Source organism: Falco punctatus (genome assembly GCF_963210335.1).
Source record: "Falco punctatus genome assembly, chromosome: 1".
Lineage (NCBI taxonomy): Eukaryota > Metazoa > Chordata > Aves > Falconiformes > Falconidae > Falco > Falco punctatus.
The window spans coordinates 89,096,770-89,111,220 of NC_137580.1; the positions used below are offsets into that span (position 1 = coordinate 89,096,770).

Consider the following 14,451-nt stretch of genomic DNA (forward strand, 5'->3'; position numbering starts at 1 on the left):
AGTAGAACTGCAATGTAGACAATATTCATGAAGATCAAACCAGAGAAGGATTCCCCATCCTCTCTGGAAGGTAAAAATACTATATTTAATATATTCCATGCCACACACCTATGTAGCCACTCTTTCTTACTCAATAGAGTAGAAAAGAATAGCATTCTTATCTGGTAACATTTTCAAAATATTAGACAGCTGGGATAAACCAACAAAGTTCCTACCTAGACTTCTCCTAGGCTTGGAAATATTTAAACACTGGGCTTTGATTCTCAAGTGGAAAAATAGAAATAACACAGATTTTTTTCCTGGATGGAGAAACCACAGTGGAAACTATGCAGTCTGCATTTGTGTACTTCCATACCTGTTATTTAAAAAGATTTATTTTGGAACAATTTTAAAGTATTTGGAATGCATAAAAGTAAGTCAGAGTTATTTTATTACTATGATCTTAAAAAGCAAAAACATATGGATAGCACCCTTCATTCTGAACTGCCATTTGTTTTCTGGCCCCATGAAAACACAACTCTGTTATTTAAGATTTCTAGAGAATTATCAAAGAACAACATACTAAAATTACAAATGTTATACTTTTGACTACAAGTGTTTCTGGCAGACAGCTGAGCACATGGCACTGGCAATGTCTTCTTGCATGAAGACAAGGATGTTATGTTTCCACCACACAGTGAAAGACTTACGTAACATTGTACCATCCTGCATGAGAGAGCCTGCAGTAGCGAGAGAACTCTCAGAAAGAAAGTTTGGATAAGTTTTTCCTCCCTCGTTTCCAAAAAGAAAACTTTCTATTTCTGGTTTGAGAACCACCGTTGTTGCAGGCACTCTGTGCTGGACTACAGAGAAGCATGGTGCTTGCAGAAACAGTCGACAGTTAGCAGCAGTTCAGGCTGACTTGAGCATTGCCTTCTGAGATTTCCATCGTTTTCTTTTCCAGTTCTGTAGAAACAAAGAAGTTCTAAAATCAATTCACAAGAAATTATACCATCCAATACAAGGGTAACAAAAGCAAAATGCAGCCCTAGTCACCCCTATATGCTAGAACTCCGGTAGATGATGACATGAATATGCTTGCAGCTGTTCGAAATGGGCTTTTAATGCTTGAAAAGCCTCCCCAGTTCTTCAGACTGTAAACAAGGAAAATACACAAAAAACGCAAAACTTAACATACTGATGAGGTCCCCTGCCCCAATCTGGGTCATGTGCCCAGCAGTTTTCTCCAGCTCCTTTATCATGGACTGTTCAAAGGCCAAGGCAGCAACTCGGGAGAAGAACTCTTTGACATTTTCCCCTAGGAAACAGGACAGAAATTATGTGGTTTTACAACTGCACATCAACACATGATCAAGCATAACAAGCACATCTATGAATAGATCACTCCTCAATACTGGGACAGAACAGGCCTCTCCAGCAATCTGTCCTCCATTCTGATCATTGCAGAGAGAATTTCTCATTTTCTTAGTCTGGAATACTGTATCCTGTACCGTACTCCTAGTTTTAGTCAGCAACACAGAGAATTCAGTTGGTGCTATAATCTTTTCTTCATTGCTAATGTTGAGTAGCAGTGCACACGTGTAGTTATGTAACTACCTATGAATTAAACATGCTTAGACATTGCACAGCAGCTCAAGTACTCCTTTCAGTAAACATGACAGTGCAAGCACACATACAAATGCTCAAATAAAATAAATCATTAATAAGCCTGAAGTTTCCAATAGCAACAAAATGCAAGAACAACAGAAAAATCTGTATGGGAATGGTGGGACCAGGAACCTTAACTTCCTTCCACCTTAACATAAGCCTTTGTAGTTATGCTATTTTTGCATCCTTTGCAGTAACTTACCTGTTTTGGCTGAAACCGACCAGTATTCTGCCTGCATCTCATTGGCAAAGCGGATGGCATCTAGCTCTGTCCTTTCACACACAGCATCTGACTGAATAAAAAACGTGGCATAACTTTAACATAAGACATGTATCTGGGCTGGTAATAACATAAAGGTACTGCTAGCACCTATACTGTGATGCTTCCAGTTATCACAGTGGCCTTTCTGACCTTGCCTTAGAACTTTTGCAATCAGATACAATTGCAAGAATATTCAAGTACTTTGTACTGCTTTTAAAATGGAAGTCTCCATTCACCTCCCACAGCATTGAAACAAATAATAAAAAAAAAGTGTTAACAAGTGTGACCGTTGCATGTAACTATATAACGTTGTAGGGAGCTATAAAGACAACAGTCCAGTTACTGGTCTTTAAATTCTTGTCACTCCATCATTCTCAGCAGAAAAGCTGCAACACTTCAGATCTGCATCTTTATATGTCTGGCCCATTTAGCTTTTACTGCAACTCAGAAAAAGCAGCATATGCAACACAAAGTACTAGAAAAAAACTGACAGACATGCAGTTTTCTGGGACTTTTTTCAGTGTAAGGTAAGAAACAAGCTGCATAACTGATACTGTGGCAGCCAGGAGGGGTGGGAAATAAAAAAAGAGAATCAACTAAGCATCACAAGAAGCAAGTTTGTTTTGAAATTTTCAAGAATTAAGTATTGACAGCTACAGAAAGACAAACACAAGACTCAGAGTGGTATAGGTTGAGTGCATTATATCCAGTTCTTCCGAAAATTGTGTCATATTCAGTTAAGTAAGAATTGTTCCCTGTTCCTGAATAATGAACACACTGTCCCTAAAAAAAACCCAAAACCCAAGAAAAACTTCAAGATCATTAAGTACTCCATTCTTTTGTGCACCCTCTCTCACTTCTCAGTTGTTTGTATGCGATTGAAAAATGTCATGCAAGGAATGGAGACACAGAGATTTCACTAACTACCCATTTTTTCCAGAAAGCAACTTCTTAAATTGGTTCCAAGTGTGCTGTTCTATAGACCTCTAATGATCTCTCTGTTTAGGTTTTTCCCTCAAGGTCTTCATCTCAACATTGTGTACAACTTTAAAGGGAGATCACTGGAGGAACTAGGGGAAATCTGATTTCCTTATCTGCATACAGTTTGCTTACCACCAAATCTTTTTTTGTTCCAACTAGAAAGATGAAGCTGGAATCTGGCTCATTCTCCTTCAATGCATCTTCTAGCCACTGTCTGAAATAAAAAAAAAGAAATCATAAAATCAGTCAGAGGGAGTGAGGGATATAGGAGAAAGTGACAGATAACAGGGTCACATGAAAAGTGAGAGGATAACCTTATGTGAAGATATCAAAAGCCTTTTCTTCTAGGCAGAAAACCCCCAGGAGTTATTCCAACTCCTCTGAATACATGCCTTCCACTAATGAAAAGTTAAAACATACCCACTGTAGAGTGCAAATTCAACAATGACTTTACCACCCAGAGAGGGTATTTTTCCTTGTAAGGGAGGGGGCAAAGTTTTGATTGAGATAAGGAATAAGAAAACAAGAAGCAGAGGAAAAGACATGAACAACATAGCAGATTAGACACAAACAGGAACAAAGAAGAGTGAAATAATATAGTCAGCATTATAAAACAGCTCCCTGTGAAGGCTGCATGATTCTTGTCTTATAAGCTTTTGTATTTTTGTTACTCTGGCAATCAAGTTCCTTTTGAGTCATCCAACACGTCAAGGAGGGAAGGGAGTGTGTATGTGTGTGGGAGATCAGGTTCATAGGCTTCAATTATTTCCAGCCAAGCAAAGACACTAATATATATATTATTTTACAAAGTCCTATGTAAATGAGCTAAGTACCACAGCAGCAGTCTAATACACATTGCAATAAGACAGTATACATTGCAAAAAACATGTACCTGCATTACAGTCACAACAGTATGTTAGGAATACATATACTCTAAGCTGGCAACAATAATGTGGATCATAGATTCATGTAGGGTTTTTTCAGGCTGTGCTAAAAGCAGATCAAGTTTACTCATAGCAATTAGCGTGCTGTTGTAACCAAAACATCACATGTATCTGAACCAGTAAGTTTAGCTATACTATGCATACTCTGAGGTTTTAATTTTCTCTCCTCTCTTTGACAGCTTATCTCCCAACAGAATCATCACAGAAATTAGAGAAAGAAAACAATTCCAGGCTAGCAGCACATCTAGAAAATGAGAGGCTTTTGAGACATTATGCACAAGATGCATCTCAATCTCACCATCCACATCAGGTGCCAGCCTGTTATTCTGTTTAGAGGAAATGGAGAGGGGAAAAAAAAAGGATGCTTTTGGGGTGCACTTCATCTCTTCCTGCACGTCTAGTTGTGGAAGGATCAAGTTCTTACTGAAGCACCTTTTTCTCTCCACTGATTATAAAGGAAGTCAAGGGTAAGTATTTCAAATTTACACTCTGCATTTTCTTCAGAAAAATCCCACTCTATGTAATCCAAAGTGACAGTCATTCTTCATTTCTTAGCTCAACAGAAGATACACTCACGATCCATCAAGTTCTCAGCAGCTACAGGCTATCCATGGGAATTAAACCTGCTGTAAAAGCTGTAAAGGCTAAGCCAAAATACAGAAACTTACTTGGTGTGATCCAAAGTCTGGATATCAGCCAGATCAAACACCGTTATTATAACTGCAACAAAAGACAAGAACAGAAAAAAAGTAATTAAAAAGTGTATCAGAAGTCTCTCCAACTTACCTTGTTGAACAGAGACAATGCTTACATATAAAGAGCAAGAGCAGATTTAAGACAGATGAGATGGAGAAGGGAAAAGAATAAGCAAATGCGTAGTCTTCCAGCACCCAGTAAGACTGGAGTTCTCAGTCTTCAACCTAATTTAGTCTTTACCTGTAGTCTGCAGTCTATAGCTCTATTACTCCTTTTATTTTGTGACCAATTACTGCAGAAATTGTCTCTTACCATGTGGAACACCAGACGTATACACTTCTAATTTCAGCAATAATCTTACCCAAACTCTTTTCCCCCTAGACAGAAGTGCCAATTTTTACCACTATTATCAGAACATTCAGAATTTGCAGGTGTGATAACATACCAATTCATGATCATTTTAGTCCCTTATTCTTTCCAGTAATGACAATCCGTTCTACCACACTGTGTCTACAGGTACCTTTCCATGGAGCACATATGCATACATGTTTCCATAGAAAGTACAAGCTCCTGTCACAGCCAGGATCAAATTAATATTGTTCTCACCCTCTGCTCCTCGGTAGTAAGCAGATGCAATGCACTTGAACTTTTCCTGACCTGCTGTGTCCCATCTGTGCAAGGGGGGGGAAGAAAAAAAAAAAAAAAAGAAATTTCAGGTTAATGAAAGCCAGTGTAACCTGAGTAAACACACTAATGAAGCAGCAGACTGGTACAAGTTGGAGAAGAATGTGATACCAGAGAAGTTGTTACCATCTGGAACATGTTATTCATTAACTACTGATAGAAATACAGTAAAGTTCTAATATTTAATGAAGACATTTGAACTCTGGTTTTATCTTTTTATTCTTTTTTTTAAATGCTGGTCATTTGGAAACTCAATTCAAATATTTGTATTCTGTGTGGTAATACCCTTTTCTTAAAACATGTTTTCCTCATCTATGTCATTTTCATGTGTTTCTAAGGCAATCTAATTTTGAAAAAATTCTGTGCTAGTGCTAGCTAAATCATATATTTGCCCATATTAGAGTCTGGCAACTGCTAGATATGATATCTGTCTATACACTACAAACTAGAGACCTACAGCTCAGTGTACCATGTACTAATGACACCATTAAAGAAAAAATCAAGAATGTGCTTCTTATTAACAAACATGATATGCAGTCCTCTCAGCTACTGACAGAACTACAGAGATTTGGGCTTTTGTTATAGCTTAGTACGGCCAGTCACGGATACTTGCAAATTTATCTTCTGTGGAAGTCTCTCAGCAAGAGGGGGCACTATTGCTTATCATATGGAAATGTTCTACTCTGCCACTGAAGATCCTGCAGATAATGCAACCTGACGTCTAGTAGCTCATGAACCTTATTGCTTCAGCTTGCAAAATACTGATGCATCAGTCTAGATTTTTAGAAGGATCCAAATCCCAAAAGGATAGCACCTGGCAGAATTTTCAAACACACAATGGTACTGAAATCAGTGGGAAATGGATTTCCAAGTATTCTTCAGTAAATCCCACTAGCCATCTATTTATATCAATGATCCCTCAGAAAAAAATGTGTTCCCAAGTGAAAAGGCTTTTAAGATTCATGCACTGAAATACTTCAAGCAAAGCATCTTATTTCTGCTGTAGGTCACACTACAGCACAGATGAATCAGTAACGCCCTCTACAGAACAATATAGCTAGCCACTGAAAATAACTAAGTTATTTGTTACAAAGTAACAAAGAACCAAAGCTTGCAAGAGAAGGTCATTATTCCCACTGGTCTAATAAACAGAGCTGAAAATCAAAGATTTTTAGGTTCACATTTTAATAAAAAACACCCCAGTCTTTCTACAATTTGGGGAAAATCAATTAGTCCCTAATTAAGAGATGCTGAAATCACTGGACACCTTACCATGAATTTCAACGGCTGCAGGGATAAAACTCACAGTAAGGTCAAGTTCAGTGCTCATTGTGCCTGCTAAACTCAAATGACACAATGGTGTAACAGGAGAACTGGACAAAGTCTGTGCCAAAAGCTTCCACTTCTCTTTCAAGAAACTTGCGTAAAAAAGGCAGAACTCCACTGAAATGGCACAAGACATCCAAGATGAATTTTCATTGACAAACTTAGAACATTTTTGAGGCATGAGAAATCCAAGAGTAAAAATTTTACTAAAACCGCAAGTCCACATAGAGAACCTGTTTTTCAGATCACATTATTCTTTGTGCAATTTTATTATTTAAAAAAAAAATATTATTCCACTAAAGCCTGCAGCAATTCAAGCTCTGCTGAGACTGTACTATGTGCAATGCTTAACTATACTGTTTCAACTTACATCTGGAGATTATATGGTATTCCGATTATTTCAAAACGTTCAATTTCAAAATCCACTCCAATGGTTGCTTTGTAGTCTCGGTCAAAATTATCTTTACAAAATCTGTAATTAAAAAAAGAAAAAGAGGATGAAATGCTACTGACACCCAGTTAAAAACAACTGCAAAACTAACACTATCTAGGAAGAAAAGAATTAACTAACTGTGGAGTGGCCATATATTGCAGAAGTATATATAAAACCACCAAGAAACTAATTTAAAGAAGGAGGTACTGGATAAACTAGAAAGCATATACACCCAGTAAGCTCTCAGGATGAGATGAGAATCAGAATAAAATATCTCTGGATTGTCAAGGAAGATACAGTATCTTACAGTTTTATTTACAAGGGAATATATTTGGGGTCATAAATAATGATCCAAATGATTAATCATTGAAATCAAAAACTTTCTGTATCTACTTTAGAATGTGGAAGAAATAATAATAATAAAACACAAACATAGGAAGTTGTCACAGTGATCATAAGCTACAGAAATTCAATGATCTGTCCACTGGACTCAGATACAAAAAGCACAAGAACTGTTTTTCCATATCCAGTAAAGAATCAAATAGCTATTCTTTAAGGCATTCTGCATTTTATCTGTCTATACTTTATAACCTATGGGAAAACCTGAGCTTCCTCTACAGACTTGCAGCTGTAGAAATGAGTACAGGTACCCACACAAGGATGACTTAAAAATGTTTCCATGAACAACACTACAAGTAATGAGAAAACATGAAACCAAGACTCAGACACTGGAAAGATTTATATTTTTTTTGATCTGCTGATTGTACCAGCCTTTAGACTAGATTTCTTAAGGAAACACTGTATCATATTTGACTGGATTAAAACAGTTCAGAATATAACAAATACTTATTGAAGTGCCAGAGCATGACTTTCTGTGTTGGTATATTAAGCTTGTCTCATACTGTAGACTCTGTTTTGTCTTTCACTTAATAACAAAATCATGGTTCAAAACAGAACCATGAAGTACCATACTGAATGGACAGGAATGGAAACATTATAACATTCACTTGAGAAACAGCAGAATCAAACAGTTTGCTGAGCTATACTGTACCTGTTGATAAGGCTGGTTTTCCCAACATACAGGTCTCCTACCATAACCACTTTGGATATTTTCAGCCTGTTATAAATATTTGAAAACATTACATGTTTTTAGTAGCAATTTCAACATTCTCTCTCTAAACATTCTGATTTAGATCCTTAAATTGTAAGTGATGAGCACATGTAACTGTGACTCCGGTTTACCTAAACGCCACTGGGCTGCAGGATCAGAGTCTTAAATTGTAAGAAAGAAAAAGAAGGTCACCAAAAATCCCAAACCCCTCTGGAGCAGAAATAGTCCATTTCTTACTCTGCATCTTTTTTCTTAAATATAATCCAGTGGGACATAAATTCTTTTCTATTAAAATTGCTTTCACTACGAGTACATACATTTGGCAGCTTGCACACAAGACCACAGACTATCTGCATCCTTTTAATTTAAATTAATCACAAGTTTCTCATTAATAGTACAAATCAAGTCCTAAGTATAGAAACAAGGAACCACTGATAATAAAAGAACCCACTGCAGAATCTGTCTCTGGGGAAAAGTTCCACATGGTTAGAGCCAATAAATTTTCTGGCTATCTAGAATAATATTAATCTGAAGCTGGCTTCATGCAAATAATCCACTTTGCTCTGGGTTCCCCCACAGAATACAGCAGATGGGCTTTAGGTGACTCAGCCTGCATTCTTAAAATTGAAATGCGGTGTATCTTTTAGGAGATACAGGTGGATAAGTGAGTGTAAATGTATTTGTTGAGCTAAACTTGGATTGACTTCTCCCGTGCACATGCTACAAAAATGGCTTAAGAGATTTAATGTTCTTTTGTATCAAGGACTGGCTTTTTAAACAACGGAATTAATCTTCTATTGGATACTATTTCTGTTTGTATCAGGCTTCCAAGTTATCTATTTTAAATAGTCCAAATCTTGACTGGTAAGCTGCATAACTAATATTTCCAAAAAAAGAAGTCATTTTGTGTGCTGGTCAATGCTAACTGGGTGGCCACAGGCCCCTAAGCTGCTGACATATGTCTGCCTGGTTAATTGTTACTGATAAAATACTGAATAAAATCAAGGACCTTAAGGAAAAAGCAAAAAAGTGATGGTTTAGAGGTATGTGTTCCATTAATTCACATTGGGGAAAAAAACCTCCCTAGATCAGACAATTTAACACATTGATGGAATATCAAGAGTGTCTTAAATACAGCCATTAGCTACTGAATTTTGCAGAGTATCTTTCCAAATGACAAAGAAAGATTCCATTACTTGGGATAATGGAAAAGGTAGGTAATGGTTATTCCCATCAAGCTTTAAAATTACTGCACAAATGACTCAGTTGTCTATGCCTCCCACCCCATTCCAAAAAATGACCAAGTAATAACCATATCTAGAGAGCAGTGAAAGTGGTTTAATTTTATTCACAAAGCCAAAATGTACAGATTTTTAGCTATACTCTGTCACCAGAATAAATGAACTGGAAAGTTGCCTTACTCTGGAAATAAATAAAAAAAATATATATATCTTGGTTATGGAGGGATAAAATGCCTCAATTCATTAAAGCACATGTTGCTAGCAAAATTGTCCAGAAACTTGTAATAAATTTACGTGAAACTAAGACAGTGACTGTGCTTCTAAAAACCAATAAACTCACTTGTGTCTCTAAGCGAGACATATTTTGGCTTTTGTTGTTGTTGTTGGTTTGGTTTGGTTTTTTTTTAGCAAGACTCCCTAGTGAAATGAATAAAAAGTTGTGTTTAAAGATGGATATCATGATGGATATCATGACAAGTCTCATGGTAATCATCAACTCTAGATTTGAAAGAATAGTGAGCTAATTGTCAGTATTCATAGAAGCTTCACTTTATGAAAGATTCTTCACAGTGGAACACAGAAGCATTTATCACTAAAACATACAACTATTTATTTTAACTGAATAGTGATGATTTCTAACACAGTTTAGCCTTCTTCCATGCTTCAGGAATTAAATCATTACTTGTAACAGTTCTGAGAGAGAGATGATGTAGAAAAAAACCCAGCCAACTTAAATATTATTATTAGGGCATAAACCAGTTCATTTGGATTTTTCAGTGTCATATATTTACCAGAAATTTCCTCCAGTTTTATGGAAACATTTAAGAGAACTTCTCAGCATGTATACCTCTAAAAGACTAAAGCTAGATTCTTATGTGTTTCAAGCAAATTAGAACTGCTGTATGTTTATATCCCCACAAAGCATTTATTAACTGCTCATTTGGAACACAAAAAGAGAATAGAGCAGGGCTAGATCTGCCCTATTCCTTATAGCTGCTCTAGAATTTGGTTGCCATACTGACTTGCATGAGCAAAATTAAACTCTAATTTTAAACAGTCAATTAATCTTTGAACTAAGAGTTTAGTTCAAAGTTGCTAAACAACTATTTGTTGCTAAACAGCTCTGCTATTTTTTCAACGCTACTTATGCCAGCAGAAAACGTATCTTTGAAACTTATAGGAAGAAGAGGCACTTCATTTAGTGTCAAACAGGTCAGAGAACTGCCATGTGCACGGGCTTAGCTGCCTTGAAACATGGTGGAGTGAGGAAGATGAGGAAAAGCCTATGAAGGAAGGAGGCTATAAAGAGCTCAAAATACTTCCTTTGTTGTATACTTGGTTAATTACAACCTTACCCAACTGTTCCAGTGCTCTGCTGACAAGCAGTCCTGACCTGTGCATGAAAGTGCTCTTTGAACTGCAGACAGGCCTCAGGTGTGTACCACTGAAAACAGGAGAGAACAGCTACTGGGATATACTAAGCAATGTCTACTTTGCAAGAAGTCAAATCAGCAAGGAAAAAATAGATAAGAAGATTAATTCAAAGAGTTTGTCAAGCACAGAGATACCGTGGCATAAGAAAAGGGACAGCCTGGGTTAGAAGGCAGTAAGCCTTCCCCACAGTAAGGTTTGTAAAAACTCCTTTGGACAGTGCCATCACTTGACTACCTTTCCGAGTGTCAGCACCCAAACACCAGCTAAACTTCCAAAGTCAAATACATCTGCTCATCATTCTGTACAACAGCAAGTACCTTAAATTATCCCAGTAACGTAAAACACATTTTTTTGTTTTATATATAATAATATAATAATTATACAAAAATGTAATTTATTTATTTATATAGATATAAAATGATAAATAAAAACACAAGACACACACAGACGGGAGCATACCACCAGCAAGTCATTATTACTATGAAGTCTTTTAGATCTCTTTTATGCGTGAAGCACTGTTTTTATTAGTAGTTTTTAATTAGGCATTAGTTAAAAATGAGAAAAACTCATTTTACTCTGTATTTGCTTAAAATACTGTAGTAGTTTTCATAAAATTAAAAGCAAAATACGTGCCTGAGATCAAGCATGAAAAAAATGCTAACTTTTTAAAAGGATCCTTTGAACAATTGAAAAAACAGAATGCTAATTCCTTGTCCTTCCCCTGTCCTTAACTCCTCTATTATACTTCAAATACAAAACTCTTCAGGGACACCAACGACATTTTCTTTCTGTGTGTCTACAGTGCCTACTACATTTGATCTACTGTATGACTAATGTTACTATACAAACAGAAAATTAAAATTGCCTTAAATTCTTCAACCAAAACCTCCAAATAGATCTAATTAGACTTTTTGCATATTTAATATCAGCTATGATTCTTATTTCCCCTTGGTGCAGGAACTCTTTAAGCATGTAATTATTAATGTTTGGCTGAAATAACAAGATGGATATTATAAGGTAACAATTCTGTGGTAAAAGTCACTTTCCATAAAGGTTAGAAAGGAAGAAATTAAAAAGGAAGAAATTAGGATTATTATTAAAGATATCAGCATGAATGGGAACATGAAGTCACATTCATCTTTGAAAGAAATCCTTAAACAATCTGTAGTTTTAGCAGAGGACAACAACTGTACATTAAATTAAAATACCATTAGCACAAGGGAAATATAGTTCAATGTGGCAGGTGCTACATACTGTGACCAGAGGGATTAAAGAATGCTTACCTTTGGAAACTGAGAGATTATTCTGTCCCTACTCACTGGTGGAACCAAATGCATTAAGTTGGACTTCATCCTCTAAATTCAATTAAATTCTACCAGACAGGAAATATATAAAGAGAAACATAGTATGTAGGAATTGCCTCAATACAGGGAAAACATCATAAAAAAAATTAACAGTTCTTACAGAATCATTTTTTTCCCCCTTTCAGTACAACTGGCAGGTTTTTTGACTTTGTGTTAAAGAAAATCTGTTTCTTACATGAATGGGACCACTTCAGTGCACATAGCTGTAGTAGCAAACAGTGTCTTTCTGAAACTACAAGACACCAACTCTAATACTGTGGAAGGGCAGGGAATTGTTCGCTTAATTCAACATAAGTGTTTGCAGTTTAGCCCTCAAAGGATTTTGCAGTGTTTAATTTAAAAGCCTTGCTCATCACTGTTTGAAATGCCTCTGCCCTGCACACGTTAAGAAATGTTAAGGGATACCAGATTTCATTTGGTCAGAAAAAGAAAGGAAAGATGAAGCTGCTACATTTCTGGGCACAACATCACACTTTCATCCAAGATCAGTTCAGAAAAAATGAAATCAGTATATAGTCTGACTTGGAAAAAGAATAATGTTCACATGAAAACTGCAAATGCATTTAGATATCCCACTTGAGACATATCAATTTGGTTATGCAATGAAACCTCGTGGGCTGTTGGGGGAGGGGACCCTTAATAGAGCACTGATATCTTACTGGCAGTCAAAAGAGTGTTTCTAATAAGAACATTCATCATGTAGCAAGATGTAAGGAAGAACTCACCGTGCAGCCGCTGATGCAGCAGGATTCCAGCCACACAAACAGCTCAGCCTGCTGCTGCGTGGCCATAGCAACAGGCTTACAACACTTCCCTTCCTCCCCTTCCCTTACAGATTGAGAAGGCGGAGTTGGAGTTATTTACCTATAACATAGGGCCCTAGTTTAAAAGAACAAACTGGATTTAGTGGTCATATAGATTCCTTTGATCAGAAAGTGCTCCTTAATAAACCCAATGGTCCCCTAATCCTATATAAGAAAACAGTTCCATTTTTCTCACAGGTAGTTGTATGTATGGATACAAAGAGCTGGATGAACCCAGCAGACAAGGAACTAATGGAGTTGGGAACTGTTACAGTGCTAATATTAAGTATAGTAGCAATTATAAAGAAACTCCTGAGGGATTTTTTTCAGAATTTCAACTTGATTCCATGTCAGCTTTAGAGTCAGGATGTGCATGCTACTAATGAGACATTCTGGACTCTATAAATGTCTTTCCAGTCATTAGTAAACTTGCTTTCTAACATAACAAACTAAAGACAAGGAGTAAGAAATCACACAGCTTTTTTGTATTGCCTAAGTATTTTTAATGAATTCATTAGTTTAGACAGCATTTAGTATGCTAGACCATAATTTAGGATGCAAAAAGATTCTGCTGTTTATTTAATTAGGATTTAAATTTCCAAATCTCAGGACAAAAGAAAGCTCTCACATTCTAATAGTCATATTTTGATAATGCTGGGACAGGCTTGGCAACTGAATGTGGACAAGTAATTTTAAATAATGAGTAAGTATATAACAAAAAAACTATAGCTGTGTTTTACAACCCCATGCTAAGAATAATGCTCAACAAAATTACTAGTCTGCTATTTTAATTAACGTTTTATTCTCTTTCGTGAGGAAATGTTTTTAAATCACTTCAGACACTCATGTGATCTCAAACATACTGAAACACCCACTCCTCCCCAAAGAATCCAGGTTTTCAGCTGATGGGTTATTCACCACAAAAGGTTACATTACAGTATTTATTACTATATGCATAGATCTACTTATCATGCTACTTGCAACCGTATAAAACTAGAGACACCTAGACCCTTTTAATGGTGTGTTCCTGCCCTCTTGGCAAGTTTTAATTATTTTATGGCAATGTTAATGTCTTAATAGTTCTGAAAACAAAAAGAACTCTGCCAGTTGGTAAGAGTTTCAAACACGAACTAGGAGAATATGGAAAACGCAAGTTAAACACATCCTAAGGATGTGAAGATCTGTCATATATACATAGGCTGACTCACTGCTCGTCTCCTAGAGCTCTTTAACAAACTAAGCAACAACAAAAAAAAAACCAACCAAACCAACCCAAACCAACAAAACACCATCAAAAATCAATTCAACAATTTCAGTATCTCAGTGAGTCCAAAGTACAGGAGGGACCAAGACAACTATACAGAAACATTTTAAAATTTAGGCACCATCTTCATTTACATTTAGTGTATTTAATCTAAATCTCACACACACATAGACATACCCTAATTTACCAAATCAACAAGTTAGCCACACCATTAGAGGAAAAAGATCAATGATTTAAGAAATACAAAGCTGCTAAAAATAC

At 36.3% G+C, this 14,451-nt stretch overlaps 1 protein-coding gene across 2 annotated transcripts; it reads right to left on the reverse strand.

Annotated features, from left to right (window-relative positions):
- Window positions 1–830: 830 nt before the first annotated feature.
- On the reverse strand, window positions 831–14,450 carry RAB36 (RAB36, member RAS oncogene family). 2 transcript variants are annotated; one of them, XM_080392836.1, is made up of 10 exons: window positions 12,043–14,450; window positions 10,681–10,769; window positions 8,025–8,090; window positions 6,911–7,012; window positions 5,137–5,201; window positions 4,503–4,554; window positions 3,023–3,104; window positions 1,850–1,940; window positions 1,178–1,297; window positions 831–945 (listed from the first exon to the last, which is right to left on the reverse strand). In XM_080392836.1, the coding sequence occupies exons 1-10, from the start codon at window positions 12,109–12,111 to the stop codon at window positions 881–883; spliced, it is 801 nt and encodes a 266-aa protein (XP_080248962.1). In that variant the 5' UTR covers window positions 12,112–14,450; the 3' UTR covers window positions 831–880. The 2 variants fall into 2 exon arrangements, with proteins under 2 accessions (XP_080248962.1, XP_080248961.1); XM_080392835.1 differs by having other exon boundaries at window positions 881–1,297; window positions 12,043–12,131; window positions 12,849–14,450.
- Window position 14,451: the final 1 nt, after the last annotated feature.